This window comes from Drosophila teissieri, chromosome 3L, assembly GCF_016746235.2.
Source record: "Drosophila teissieri strain GT53w chromosome 3L, Prin_Dtei_1.1, whole genome shotgun sequence".
Taxonomy (NCBI): domain Eukaryota; kingdom Metazoa; phylum Arthropoda; class Insecta; order Diptera; family Drosophilidae; genus Drosophila; species Drosophila teissieri.
In genome coordinates, this window is record NC_053031.1 from 21,259,415 (window position 1) to 21,274,673 (window position 15,259).

Consider the following 15,259-nt stretch of genomic DNA (forward strand, 5'->3'; position numbering starts at 1 on the left):
TGCTCCAAGCCTAACGAAAATTCAAAAAACGAGACCCGGCATAAGTCGAAAACTTCATTTGCATCTCGAGTTCGAAGAGTGCGTTTCAATTGTGTGTGCGGAAAATTGTTTAACCCTTTTGGCCCCTGTCGCTTTCTGGACTTCAATTTGATGGATTGTGTGGCCACAGGTTGATGATTTTATTAGTTGGCGCCCAATCCGAATAGGTTAACGGTCTGGATTTTAAGTTGTGGCTATAACAAGGCGAAATTCAAAATCATTATCGAAAGCTTTTGAGGGATGCATTCGGAATTGGCATTTTTAAGTGTGGGAGGGGCGAAAAGGGTGAAGTGACCTAAATATATTTGGTTATACAAATAAGATTCATTCCGATATAAATAGGCACCTAAATAACCATACATTGCGCATTTAAAAGTATTCTTAACAAAAAAAAATGTAAATTCAGCTAAAATATTCTATATAATTTCCAAAAAATAATAATATGACCATGAACCTAGAGGATTTTATATTTTCTCATGATTTTAAATAAAATATCTATGCTCAGTAGGCATACTGGCAACTGCCCCATAACTTAGGTGACATAGCTCCATAATTGAATGGCGCCCTGCCCAGATAAATATTTATGCCGAGTAAATCAGTGTGGTTAGCCGCTTTATATCCAGCATAAAGTCCGTGTAAATCAGATCGAATGGATGTGCCACCTCGGCGGCGCAAACTCATTTCTCACTCCGTAGAAATGCACGAACACTGCTGAGGAGGAAACTCCCACTTCGTTAGAAACTATTTCCACCCGCTGATGACACATTACTGTCACTCAGCGTTATGAGCTAAATTTATTGATGCAGCACGGCAAGAAACCGCGCCCTCACAATTTTCTTCATGGCCCCAAAGAATTCCTAATGTTTTCTTCGTGTCAGCGCATGCCAAAAAGTATTTTTTCTCAAGAGGAGGCCTTCTTGCATGTGGAAATGTCACTGGGATCTTTGGCCCCATCCAACGTTTCACTGGGCGGCAGGGGGAAAATCTCTAGTGCAACGGTATGAAAGAAAGAAAAACAAGATCGAATGGAAAAGTCTCATTTCGTAATGATGTTGCAGGGAAATTAGAAGAAATCACACACGATAGAAACAAAAAAACAAAAGCGCTGACATTTTTGCTAACTGAAAACAACGAATTGCTGGGCGACAGGGAAAGCCCGGGTAATTTATAGGAAAATTCCTTTGGATTTGGTGTGCGGAATCATGACATAAATTAACCAGCCAAGTGTGTAGAGACTTGCGTGCTGAAGTGGTGCGGTGGTTCCGCGGTGGCTCTTCGGTGGGTTAGTGGTGCAAATGGGGCTGATGCAACCGCCCGCGCAGGTATTTAGTTGAATTATCATAATTATAAGCAATTATTCAACATTTTGCTAAGCGAATGTAACTAATCGTTTTTCTTCTTTTTGCGTTTCTTCTGCAGCTTTCTTCGCTCTTTTTCACTTTCTTCTTGCGCATTGCTCTTGTTTCTGCTTTGGACTGCCTCTGCCGTAATCATTTAGTTCGAAATCAACTTTTGTTTTTAATTTTATGTAATTGCCGCTTAATCGCAGAGCAATTAAAATGCAACGCAAGTTTCGGGGGCGTCTAAAAGTTTCTGAAGCGTTTCGAGATTTTGATATTTTCGGCTTTTATTTTGGTTTTTGGTTTTTGGTTTTTCTCAGCAGTCATCATGCCGCATTAAACGGGGTCAAGAGCTTCAACCAGGAGCAACTGGCAGGTTGGGTCCGTCCCAGTCCAACGGTGCCACGGTTTTTCCAGCTCCATCGATGAGACCGCATTGCGTCATCATTCATAATTCGCTGTCCACTTGGCTGTCCACTTCAGTTGCACATTTTGGCGCTCTATCTCGCTCACACGCTCTCCGCCGATCAAGTGCATATAATTATGCACCATACCCATACCCTATATAGTCGTAGTAGGGCAAGGTATAGTGAATCCCACGGTCGTTCTGGCCACTTGGCTATAAGCGTACACTTTTGTCCTGCTTTTCGGCCGTTTGATCACACTGCAGGATACTTAGGATGCTTTCTATAACTCATTTTCCAATCAATTTATGTATGTACAAAGAACAAACCGATTTATACAAACTGAATTGATGAAATTTGTATTGAATAGGTGCTTAAGTTCGACGCTTCAGAGCATATCAATGGTCGGTCGACTTCCTAATCAGTTTCCCCGTGTTCCAGGCGTTTCTGGGCCACCGAGGTTCGTGTTTGTTTGTTTTTCACAACTGGCGGCCATTTAAATTGTCTTCAAAAGCGCACATTACATAATTAAGACAGCAGCACACTAGCAACCAGCATAACCAGACATAGAAACGGTGCGGCGTTTTAAAACAGACCGACAATGTCTGTCAGTCCGGCAGTTGAGTTGCCTGACTGACAAGCCATCAACTCCAACAAAATGCTCAACACCTCGCCAAAGAGCCGGCGGAAAACAAAAAACAACAAAAACCAAAGAAACTGTGGAAAAAACAAGAGCCACTGCAGAGACTTTCCTCGCAGACTCTCTTTTTTCGATGCATCATCGCATAATCAAGGAGTCATAAAAACCAATAATCATTATTAAGCAAAACAAGCCAATTAATGCAGCAAGAGTTGCGACGGCGGCACCACCAGTAATTAAACGAAAATAAAACGCCAACAGATTTGGCCAACATTGCAAATTAGCCAGGGGCGAAAAACAAGTCTATTATGGGCGCATTTTATAATATAATTATAGCACAGCAGCCGACATTTCCCCCGCTGCCCCTTTTCAAATATATATTTTTTTACTGATTTTGCTATTTGCGTGTTATAGTAAAACGGTAAAACTACGGTTACAGCGGAAGGCCAGAAAGGAAATGGCAGTTCAAGTTTTCAGTTGAAGGCAATTTTAATTATCCAAACACTTGGGATTCCCGATTTTATAGTATATAGTATTTTTGCAAATTACTATGTATTCCTATGTAATTCTTATATCGATGGTTCTTGGGAAACCGTAAAAAGTTGCGATGTTATAATGCTACCAAGACAAGACTGATCTAAAAAATATATGAAAATTCCATAGCATTAATTAATTATCAAAATATTTTAATACCAAGCCGTTTCTTACCCTTGCAAGAAAGTAAACTTTAAACAAAACCTAATTATAATATTTATATTGGTTAAAAATTGGCAAGCCAGTGCAAGCGAAACAGATAATTATATCAGAAATCGCTTCAATTACGAATAAGTCATTTAAGTTGATTAATAAATATTTATGATTTAAATACACGCTTTGTTATACTTGCACATATAAAGGAATGTAATTTATTTGCTTGATTGCCCTGTTATTATATTTTCATTTGGATGGTTTTTCATTAAGAGTATCAAAATTGGTCGGCACGAGAGTGGGAAGCATTCTGAAGTCCCGCGTGTCCGCTCCAATTAGTGTGGAAAATAAAGTGGAAAAGTGTCCAATTGATTGGGCATTTGGGCGAACTGGAAAATCAAATCAAACCCAGGTGGGACTGAGAATGGGTGAGAAATATTAAACGAAGTGCGTCCTGCTGCCGCAATTCACCGATCAAGTTTGCTCGCATTGAAAATTAGTGAAAGTTGCGCCCAAGTTGTAAGTTGCCTGCTGACCAGGTTGTTTTGGGCTTGAGTTTTGTTTTGGCTTGGGTCTTAGGTAGTGGCCAGTCGGAACGGTAGCCAAAACCTAGGGCAATATCGTGTCTTCGATCTCGGCCAATTCATAGACAATGATCAATGGGTTTCGGTGCGAAGGAAAGAAAGGGAAAATGGAAAACCTCCCGCGGCGAGTGCAGGTCCGAAGGGCACCCGGAGGTCAGAGCTAATTGATTGGGAAAACCATTTCTCGATCCGACGTCTCTGGCCGCCATTTACAAGCTTGGTATACATATGATCCAAGCCATTGCTAATCTGGTTAATTCCCCTAAGTGGCCAGCGAAGATCCAGAGATTTAACAATAATCAGGTAATTGGTCGGTTGGATTAGACAAAGCTTAAGTATGTGGGGAAATCGTAGTCGTTAGTTAAACGAAATTGGGGTTTCTAGCTTAAGCCAATATAAAGGATTGTAATACTCAGGGAAGTATGTATTGGGCGACAGTTTTCATAACACCTATGTATATTCAAGTAATATTACTTGTACATTACCCAACTTGACCTATGCCAACTCTCGCCTGTTATTTTCCCATGACTAATTCAAACTATTTCCAATCTCCAATCTCTAAAATATGCATTAATTCGTTGTGCATTTCAAATTGAAACATTTCTCAGTGCGTTTCATCCCGAAGTTTTTGGCTTGGCATTTGATATGCCCCCCCCTCCCCGTGGCTTAAAACTTAATGCCATTTGTCAAGTTTGCCTGTTCGAGTGCTGAATTTTTCATGTGCATTTAATTAGTTGAATTATGGCTGCGAAATGTGGCAACTGGCAACTGGCAACTTGCGGCACTGCAGCCAGCGGCAGCATTAAACATTACAATCTAATAAAAAGCCGGAGAAAATAAAACTTAAAAATACATCTTAATGAAAATGAAGTAAACACTCAATGCGCGACCATATTGTGCGACAACTTTCGCGAAATTATTTTTATTGACTCCCGTCCAGTTGGGCAATGGACCGCTTGGGATGTCCGACGTGAAAATCGCACGAAGCCACCTTTCCCCATTTTCATCGATTATTTTGGCGGCCGATAATTGCAGAAGGAGTGAGGTGGGAGACGGAAATATCTATCATCTATCAAAGATATTTTTCTATTTCTAGGCAAACAAGCATTAAATATTTTGACATGTAACAAGTGACAGTGCAATCTGGTTGCGGTGGCTTCTGGCTTAAGACATTCAATAAATAATTTCGCACCAATATTATTAATAATATTCTTAAGCCAATCATATTTTCAATAACCACACTAAGAAGCATAAAGATAATTTAAAAATCTGTTAAGATTTAATTTAAATTTTGTCTAGGGCTTTAAAACACTTCCCATAAGTGCTGAAGAGAACGCCAGTCAGAACTTTTCAATCGTCATAACCGAGAGCGGAAACACCTCCCTCAATTCATTAGAATAATTGTGAAAAGGTAATTTCCAGCAAGGCTGATTACCTCTAATTGCCTAATACACCCTAATTGGCCACTCTCAGAGTTCTCAAGCCTTTCTCCGCGCTTCTCGAGTGCGTAAGGTGTACAAAAGTTTTACCTTGAAGATCTGAAGACCCATTGCTGGGGGCGTGTGTTTGGCTCCGGGCTGAAAACTTAATTGAAACTCGGCCCAGTTCCCCAGTTCGTCGATCCGGCCATCCGCCAGCGCATTAAACGTACGAAAACTAAACAAAACCGAAAGACAACAAAATAAAACCGCAGATAAAAAGATCTTGAGATTTTCCACAATTATTTTGTATTTTTCAACGGCAGCCCCGGCAACAACAACTTGACCCAGTTACATTTGTTGATGTTTTTTAGCTGCTTTTTTTTAGAACTTGCGTCTCTTTTTAATTTGGTTCTTCAGCCATCAGCATCGTGATTAGTGACAAGAATCGTTGGTAATGAGTGGTAGAAAACTGCTGGAAAATACTAACAAATCTTTTGTGGGCCGCTTTTGTTTCATTTTCCGAGACTGTTGGACCATAATTAAAAGATTGCTAGCGTAATTAGTCGGCGCAGCTGAGCCTAGCTGAGATTAATGTGCACAGTGTAAAGTTCATGTCTTCAGAGCAAAGTTCACTTGGGCAAGGTACCTGCACTGTATTACTGTATACATATATACTCTTGGCAAAGTAAAGGGCGTAATTAATTTTGAAGGACAAGTTTCGGAATCATTAAAAACGAATTTACTGAGGTCATTGTTTTATGCCCAGCGGTTCAACGGAGCTTGACTGCTGCTGGCCAAAAGGTGATTAGAATTAGGCAGGCCAATTTACCAATTATTTAATATTAAAGATCTCTCCGTTCTAAACTAAACCAATTCTAAATTTAAAAAAAAGTCACTTATCAACTTTTATAGATTACCAATTTTTGGCACACCATGCGATTAAACTCCCATACTAAAAAACCCTTAGAGTTATATTTTCCTTTTTTAAATTTGATGACAATATTATTAGGATCTTCATTAGATTCCGAGGAAGGTTGTGGTCTAGAATACGTTTTCCTACCTACCTCACATATTTTACCCATACTCTTGGCTGTTGTGATGCACAGGGCAAATGCACTTCCGGTGAAGAAAATGATCTCGTAATCGGAGCCCTTAATCAACAGCTTTTTGAAAGAATTCCGCAGACAGTCTTCACTCAATGGATGAGCACGTGCCCCCCGATTGGAGAATTGGAAATCTCTCGATGACGCAGAAGAAACCAAAGCAGAAACGGGAGGCCAGCGAGAGGGAAAGTGAAAAGCAGATACTCGAACATCAAAAAAGTCTAATCAGACCCAGTGCAACAAGTACACATCATGCTCGTGGTCTTCGAAGATTTAAACTCTCTTTCTGTGTCATTGACAGACGCGTCTCGTCTTTCGTCTTTCGTCTTTGGTCTATCGCAGTTTTTGGTTTCGGAATCGGCTTTTGTTTCGCCGTGGCTGTTTTGACTGACAAATGAAAATCTCTATTGGCTATCGCCAGACAATCAAAAGCCGCAGAGACAAACAGCCATGAGAAGTCGTCTGTCGACGGTTGCAAACTTTACACACATTACGGCCCGGCTAAAAGAAATGAAATGAAATGACAACAACTGCAGTGCCACATACGAATGTACTTTCACTCATCGGATTTTTTTAGTTTTTTAGTTTTTTAGTTTTTGGACTTTGAAAACGTCATCGTGTCGCAGACAAAATAACAAACAAACACCGGCCCCCAAAAAAGAAAAACAGACAAAATGCAAAGATCTCCGCCTGATTGATGTCAGCCAAATCTCATCTGCCGCGTTTTCCCAGGCTCAAAGGAAAAGAGGTTTTCTTGTCACTCGCTTCAAAGCAGAATAAATACACTTTGTCGCATCGCAACTTTGCTCGTATCCCTTGCTTGACTCGCACAAACTTGCGCAATTAAATTCAAATTTCTTGTTTTAGAATTCGAAGTCAATCACTTAGATGCACAGAAAAAATATAGTTTTAGTATAATTTTTTAGGTCAAAAATATTTTGTTAGATCGTGTGATATTTATGATAAATATTTACATTTGTAGTTAGTAATTTAGTAATTGCAAAAGTAATTGACTTCAATCTAATTATCTTGTTGTATTGAACATTCATATTTGCAAAAAGGCTGTTAAATTAAATTCGCATACCTCCAAATTTCTGCCAGTGTACAAAGATCTGCACACTTGCAACCCGGAGAGAAAGATGCAAATGGTCTTTTCTCCAATTTTCCACAGTCGACCACCCGCATGGACAGTGGGCGCCACGGACGTCTCACTTGGCAGAAACCGCACACACAACAGTGCTGGCCACAAATTTATGCGCATTTTGATCAAATCGCCAAAACGTCGCGTGGGCGTGGTCGAGTTATACGGGGCGGGCGGCTAGAGGTCCAGTACTTGGGTCCCGAAGCGTTTTTTGGCTTTTTTACATATTTTATTTTTATTTTATCGTTTTTATTGCCCCCTTATTTATTTCGTTTGTTTTGATCGTTTTCTTGCCAGCGAAAGTGAGTATAACAAGCCAGAAAAGGCTGCAAGCGATACTAGAAAATGAATAGGTGTTTGTTTGGTCTATCATTTCCATGGAAAGTATGCAAGAAGTTTAAGCTTTGGATACGAGTATGGGTATTGTAATCACTAGAAATTCTGCCGAACTTTATACATTTTTAAAGACGTGCCATTTGTTTCAATGCTTAGGATTAGGCAACTTTCTTAGTCTGTTGATATTTAGTTTTGTAAAAGTTACCCAGCTGAATGATTAATAAAAACAACTTTATCCAGATATTTTCAAAAAACCCCAAATAAATTTGTATCTGAAATACCAATGGCAGCAAAATTCATTGCTCATTCGTGCCACAAGATTTAGCGCATTTAGCCCGAGAACTTCAGCTGCAGACCATGTCGTATTTATAACCTTTTGCCACTGCCGATTCAAATATTTCATTCACAACCAATGAGTCCACACATATAAGAGCCCATATACAAAACAGCATGCCAGGCAAAATCGCAGCATGTTGCACCCCCAAACTTACAGTTATGGCCAAGGCCCCAAACAAACCGCAAATTCATGAGCTTGCAACTCAGGCGGAGATTTTGTGGATGTGGAAGTTGCAAAATCGAGAATCATTTGCTGGCGCTTCTAAACGTAATCATGCAGCATCGTCATCATCTCGCTGGTTAATTACGTGGCTCGATTGCTCGAAATTAATCTGTTTCCGCTTTGGTAATTTAATGTGGTGATTTCACTATAAGCAGATCAAGCAGCAGACGACAACTCAAACTTGACCTTAATTGCAATTTGTGCTTAATTTTAACATTATATATTTTGATGTTCTTCTGTAGCCTTCAATCAGAGATGAATATATTAAATAGGCACAGATTTTTAGAGAAAAATGGAATTGAGAGAAACCTGTGCCCGAAGTATCACTCATTGTTTTGTACAAGCAGTGAAGGGTAGCATTCGAAACATTTATCTTTCTAAGGTAAAATGCAAATTTTATTTTCTACTATTTAAAAATACTGGCGAATCATTGCAGAAAAGTACCCCACAATTTGGCCAACATTTCGCTGGCGGCCTCACCCTGAATTTTGCCAAAAGACAAAGGCGGCAATTGTCTCTGTTCGCTGGTAGATAACAATTGTTTGGCAGATTTTTAGCCTGGGCCAGCAGTTTCTTGTCAATTCATTGGCTTTAATTGCTGTGTTTGCCGGTTTGCCGTTTGCAGTTTGGAGCTTGGAGTTGCATGTTGTTAAGCCAGGCAGACACGGTGAATGATATATGGCCTGCGGCAGAGCATAGCCTATCCTCCTTGCTTTTGGCCTGGTCAAAAGATTGATGGTGTTATGCAATGCGAAACCCTTTTTATTTTACTTACTTTGAATAGAGGGAGAGCAACCTTATCGGCAATGCGCATCGTTGTGTGCAGCATTAAAAACTTTTTGTGGCCAGGCACGCAAATATCAAAAACTGAACTTCATTGAACCCCTCAAACTGCCATTTTCCATAAGCTTAACCAAAACAAAGAGAGACCCCGCCAAGGTAATGCCAAAATCCGCTTTGAATTAAAAGTGAAATAAAAGCGAAGGAAAAATGTTATCATTTGGCTAATTTTTTTTGTTTTTTTGGGAATTTTCCTGTTGCAAAGACCTAGAGTCACGCAAACGTGAAGCCATAGCAAAGTGCAAAATGTCGCGGTATTATAAATTGGGGGAATTGGGGGAAGGTCCTTAAGCTTCTGGTCGAAACCAAAGCGAAACCACCTGCTAAAAACTCACTTTTCGCCAAAAAATAGTGAAATAAATGGGAAGTATAGTAATTAGAATGGAGAATGGAGAATAGTGAAAAACCAAATAAAGTTTGTTTGCCGCAGTCTAGACAACAACTGCACTAGCTTTGCAGGGTGAGATTTTTGGGGTGTGGCTGCCAAAAAGGACATTAAGTCATTCAGCCACGTTTGCAGGGCCAAAAATTTTAGAGCCAAGGCGAAAAGCCAGACAGACAAGGCTGTTTCTATGTATATCTATATGCGTTTGTTTTTTCCATGTGTGCCTCTGCTTTGTACAAGTATCTATCTATGTGTGTTTGTTAGTTTACTCGTATGTTGCGGCAAATAATAGTAATTTGGCTAACACAAAAATTGCAGGCTTTGGGCGTCGTTTGTATTTCGTTATTCGACGCTTCTAGCCGTGAACTTGAAAAGGCTTTCCGATTCTCTTGGCCTGCGATTTTTGCCACTCCTTTAAAGATAAAATTAACAAGCCATGAAAAGGGAACTAGGAACTAGAAAAGGAAAATACACTCATGGTGCATTATTCCAAATTACATTTGAATATTGAATTTGCAACTTCCTTGGCCTTTTGTAAACAAGTTAAAGCAAAACACGAACATTAAATGAAGTGTAAGATAAATAAACCAGTAAATTGGTCAAGAAGTTTTCAAGGAACTTAATCTTAATTCTATATTACTTATTAAAATATTAAACCTAAGACTTAATTTTTGATAAAAAAAATTAAATACGATAAACAAATTGTTATTTGCAATTGTAATACAGCAACTTATCTGATTTTCCGATTAATCGCAGCCTTTGTTGCTTTAAATTACGATTTCCCCGCCCAATCGACTGTTTAATCAAGCACAACTTCACACAGAACACAGTTAACAACAGAATCGAATGGCAGAAATCAATGCTGGGCCATAAATATCTCTGCACTTGAGTTGCCTCCTTTCGCGTTTTTCCGACTCATGTGAGCCATGACGCAGGGAAAAGCGCCACGAAAGTCGGGGGGCGTTGCCATTGATTCGCGCATAGGGGGCGTGTCTTGGTGTGGACGATGGGGCGTATGAGTAATCCACGACGCTCATAATACAAACGCCTCCTTTGGCACTCGTAAAAGTGTTTGTGATGAGTTTAATTAAAGACCTGCGAGGGATTTGCATTCCGCCCAGCAGATGGCACAATGCGGAAGCCCAAAGAAGTAGACTTATTATGCAATTAGCATCAATTGAAACCAAGTCCGATTCCAAGTATACGATAGAATGCATTTGCTGGCCCAAAACCACTCGACTGGGTCAACCGCTCATCAGGAAAACGGCGGGGCATCCAAGGTAACATCATCTCCTATATTTTCCATTTCTATATCCAGCCTCCAAGCCTCCATCTCATCATCTCCATCGGCATATCTGGCCTTTGTTTACCCACTTTGATGCAACGTTTGTGTTGCTGTCAAACAAATAACGAAACGATTTGCTCATTTGTTGATATTTGCATTTCGCAACGGTCTTCGGGGCAGAAGAAGAAGTCAATGGATGCCTCTCCTCCCCACAAGAATGCAGATCTCAAGTGTGCTAAAGATTTCGCAATGGACTCTGCGATTTCTACGACCTCTGGGGGCTTGAACTCCACACGAGGAAACCACATATGTAAGCTGGATGGCTATGATGTAAATCGTAGCACAAGTCACAGCACATAAATGAACGTATTGCCTCTCTTCTGGAGGAAATACCCAAAAATTGTAACAGTTTTACTTTTTCCGGACCCTAAAGTCAGAAACAAGTATGCATTATATTTAACAATTGGTAATTATAGCAAGCTAACTAAATTTGGATTATGGTAAAATTAAAATTCAATTTTTACTTTCAAAATCTAAGAAATCCGTCTTTAACATAATAATTTGTAGCTCAGAAATTATAAAAAAAAAAAATTATTACGAGCTTACTCTATACGAATTATAATATTCTTAATATCTGTTTTTTCCCCTGTAAGACCAAAGACGCTGCGTCATCGGATCGAAGATCTGTTCAAAGTCCAAAGCGCCTAGCTATAAATAGGCAAACAACTGCAGACTGCAGACTGCAGAAACTGGCCGCCTCTTTGCAGATTTGTAGATTTTCAGAGAAGACTCCGATCCGGCTGCCAGCTGAAAGCAATCTGGCTTAATCATATGAGAAGCGACCAGGCCAACGAGCAGGGAATGTGGCACTGAAAACAAACGAAAACGAAGAAAATCGCAGAGAAGAAGGAGGGGACTAGAAAAACAAAAAACCCAACTGAAATCGAGTTTGGCTCTACTTAGTGGCCGCGTAACTCAACTTTACTCTCTTGGCCAAATCTAAAACCCAACTCCACATCTGCGGATCGGGTTCTCCGGCCCGTTCTTGTGTTTCTCTGGCGGATCGCATGACTCAACTGGAGATGGTTGAAAACAGAAAGATGCAGCCAAGTGGAGAGAAAAACGCATTCAAACAGAAGATGCTTCACAGGGAATTCGATTTACAGCTCAGGGATTTTTTCATATTTAATATAGTTCAATAATCTAATATGAATGGGAAATTTGATCTAGTGATTTTGTATACTGAGCTAATAAATTACAGCATAACATCCTTTCTTTAACTTGTAAAGAAGTTAAAAGGAGCATTAAATGGAAATGTGTTTTTTATGTCTTAAATGTCTTCTTTATATGTCTTTATAAAGACATATTATAAAATGATCAAAGAAATCCTTATTGTTCGATTGCAGTAAATTTAACTTTTATTTTTTCCAATTTTTGCTATAGATTTTTTAATATATTCGGACTGCATTGCATTACAACAGTTTCATTTTCATTTACTGTCATTTTATTGTGTAAATATCACTTGGACTAACAAATTATAAGTACAAAAACCAACCTCTTAAAAATGCCTAAACCAGTTTTTATTAAAATTGTAAACAAAGAAAAGACGTTTAATATATATTATATGTAATTAAAAAAAAAGGACGCGTCATGCGAATCTAAACACGACAAAAAAGAAAGAATCATTGAGCTTCTATATTAAATCAGAGTCATCGAAACCCAAAACAAGTTGAGAGCCGCCAAAGTGCGGAAAAGTGTGGAAAACTGAACTGGCTTTTCTGCTGGCTGCGGCAGAGGAAACGTTATTTCCAGGAAATGCACTTAGCTCTTTCACTGCGTCTCGTTTGTTTTTTTCGTTACCTCTCGTGCTGAGTGAAAATTTGAGGACCCAATCGCTAGGAACTTTCTTTTGATCAAGTGAGAAATTGGTGTGCGAAAAACGCCAGTTGGAAAAGCTTACTCACTCGGAAAATAGCATTTGCGAGGCGGGATGTGAGAACGAAAGCGAAACAATTCCGATCCGAAGATGCCAAAGCACAGATGCCAGAGAGGCCAGAAAAGCCCATGGAGCTAATTAAGCCGCCTCGCATGAGTGCTGTGTGGTTTTCCACGGGGCCAGAGGTCGGGGGTGGCTCTGCATCAAGGGAAAGCACTAACTGCAACATCAACATCCACATCAACAGCAACAGCAACAGCAACATTAGCAACCAGAGCAACAAAGATGAGAAATCGCTGGCTTCCTGGCTTCATGAAGAAATAAGTCTAGAGTGCCAGTTGGGGAAAAACTTGTTCATCTTTGGCTCTAACGAGCTAACGGAGCGACAAGCGGACCAACCGAGCTGATGGACAGACTGGCGGACATGCAGGCGGACGGACTCCGCGTTGGACGGACGGACAACTGTGAGCGATTCCACACAAAACAAGACGATAGGTAAACAAGCGAGCAGCAACAACAAGAGCAGCGGTACAAGTAGCAAATGGCAAGTGCAAGTGTAACAGCAACGGACTTTTGTACTTTCCTGAAGATGGCCGCGTGATCAAGAGATCTCAGACAGGTCTGAGCTGCAAGTGATTAAAACAATGTGGCGTAAAAAGGGCATTGAAGAATCGATAATAACGTATACTGATATCTTAGAAACAAATTTAGAAGACATACAAAATGGGAAATATAAACGCATATACAAATTGTGTTTACTAAAAAGAATAAAGGTTAAGATACAACATTCATGATAAGAACTTCTCTCCAAAGAACAACACATACAATAAGTTGGTATTTAAAACTTCTGTTTGGGAAACCAGACCTAATTCAGATGGGTTTATCTTTTGTGATTTTCAGCTTTAACAGACATTAAAAACCACCCGACTAAAATCTATACGTAATTCCACTCACGAATCACGCAGGCCCATTCATCGAAGATGGTTTATGTTGCTTGCCTCCAGGAGTGGGTGTATAGTAGATAAAGTATAGTAAGATGTGCAGTGTGTGTGCCATGCCCCAATGTGTGTGTTTCTGGCATGGCCCTGGCCAAAACAATAAACAAATAAATTACATGAAAGCGGCTGCCACAGTTTGAATCTCTTCAACAAGATAATCACAATGAAGCGGCACGAAATGTGCAGCAATGTGGCATCCTCATTAACCCTCCGATTCCCCTAACCCCAACGCTGCCGCACCACGCCGGGCGAGAAAGTGAAAGTCACTGCGAATCCTCGCAACAAACTGAAAAAAGCAGAAGCAGGCAGAAAGTAATTGGCCAGGTCGCCTCGTAGGTTAATTAAAACGCACTTTGTGGCCAAGAGGAGAGAAAAAGAGCGCTCTTTTAAGCCCACTCATCATCGGATACCTAGCCAGGCAAATCGATATGGTACGAGTATTCGTACTCGTACGAAATGTAAATATCCCAGTGACCACAAAAACCGCAAGATACGCATCCGCGAGATGCCTTTGAAATGTCTAAGACAAATTAATTTGCACGAGCCTTAAGACCGCGCACTTTTCACTTCTTCCGCAATAAGCAAATCGCTGGCGATTTTTCCTCTGCCAGTGCGAGGAGTGCGAGCGGGAAAGTATAGAAAGCTGCTCAATGAGAATCAATAAATTTGCTCAGGCGGCAGTGGCTGCCTCTTAAAGCCTGATAACTATATTTAAGTCAATTTTCCCCCTCTTTGCACCGCCCAAAGGTTTTTTGTGGGTCAGTCGATCAGGCGCAACTCGAGTTGGAAACTTCCATGTAGGGGGCTTCTAAAAGCGCATCTGAATTCGAGGCTGGTATTTTTAAGTGGTATTGGTGCACTGACCAATTGGGTCATCAGCCCATGGGTTGTTGCCCCCATCTGCTCCGACCAACCCCACTCACACTGCCCACCCAGAACTTGAATTCAAGTCTACACTTTATCAAGAAATCGCTTGCAAAACGTCGGCGTAATGTGCTCGTCCATGGAATTACTCATACGAACAAGAAGGAGAGACTTAAAATGTCAAACAAAGTGCTTAAAAATATATATAAATTTGTAAAACATAAAGAACAACATGAACATAAATTTTAGAAGTTCGAACAACTTAGCCAATTATTATTAGCAATAACCAAAAACAAACTAGTGGTCCACACTTTTAAAAAATAAATGGTTTTATTTGTTAGTTTTGTATTGGCTTGTAAATTTCAATCTAAAGCCTACAACCGCTAAAAACTGCCGCACCCAAAGTTTTGAAAAATGTGGTGAAATTTTTTCATTTTACTATTTGTCTTTCCAATTTCTATGAATATGGTATTATTATTATATTATTAAATAACTTTAAATAAATAAATAAATAAAACCATTATTATTTGTTTGCCAATTTCTATTGATATGCCAAAAATACTGTTGTACTTTCTCGTTCGCACTCCCTCTAGCTGAGGAACGGGTATCTGGTAGTCTCTTATTAAAACTAAGATTTAAGCTCACGACTTCAGTAAATGCAATGAGTTTACTTGATAGGTGTATAAAAAAGAACCTT

General features: G+C 39.9%; 3 protein-coding genes across 3 annotated transcripts in view; 2 read left to right on the forward strand and 1 right to left on the reverse strand.

Annotated features, from left to right (window-relative positions):
- The window catches only part of LOC122616903, a 57,046-nt gene that overhangs the window by 37,208 nt on the left and 4,579 nt on the right, over nucleotides 1-15,259 (reverse strand). The gene's annotated exons all lie outside the window — the stretch shown is intronic.
- LOC122616895 lies at nucleotides 10,858-11,591 on the forward strand. The gene is made up of 2 exons (XM_043792480.1): nucleotides 10,858-11,094; nucleotides 11,418-11,591. The coding sequence occupies exons 1-2, from the start codon at nucleotides 10,858-10,860 to the stop codon at nucleotides 11,589-11,591; spliced, it is 411 nt and encodes a 136-aa protein (XP_043648415.1).
- LOC122616905 lies at nucleotides 12,277-13,485 on the forward strand. The gene has a single exon (XM_043792494.1). The coding sequence runs from the start codon at nucleotides 12,805-12,807 to the stop codon at nucleotides 13,105-13,107; it is 303 nt and encodes a 100-aa protein (XP_043648429.1). The 5' UTR covers nucleotides 12,277-12,804; the 3' UTR covers nucleotides 13,108-13,485.

Excerpts from the sequence above, each read along its gene's own strand:
- LOC122616895 (XM_043792480.1), top strand. The coding sequence starts at position 10,858 with ATGCAACGTTTGTGTTGCTGTCAAACAAATAACGAAACGATTTGCTCA. Across the intron at positions 11,095-11,417 it reads GTAAGCTGGATGGCTATGAT|ACCAAAGACGCTGCGTCATC; the intron begins GTAAATCGTAGC and ends TTCCCCTGTAAG.
- LOC122616905 (XM_043792494.1), top strand. The coding sequence starts at position 12,805 with ATGCCAGAGAGGCCAGAAAAGCCCATGGAGCTAATTAAGCCGCCTCGC.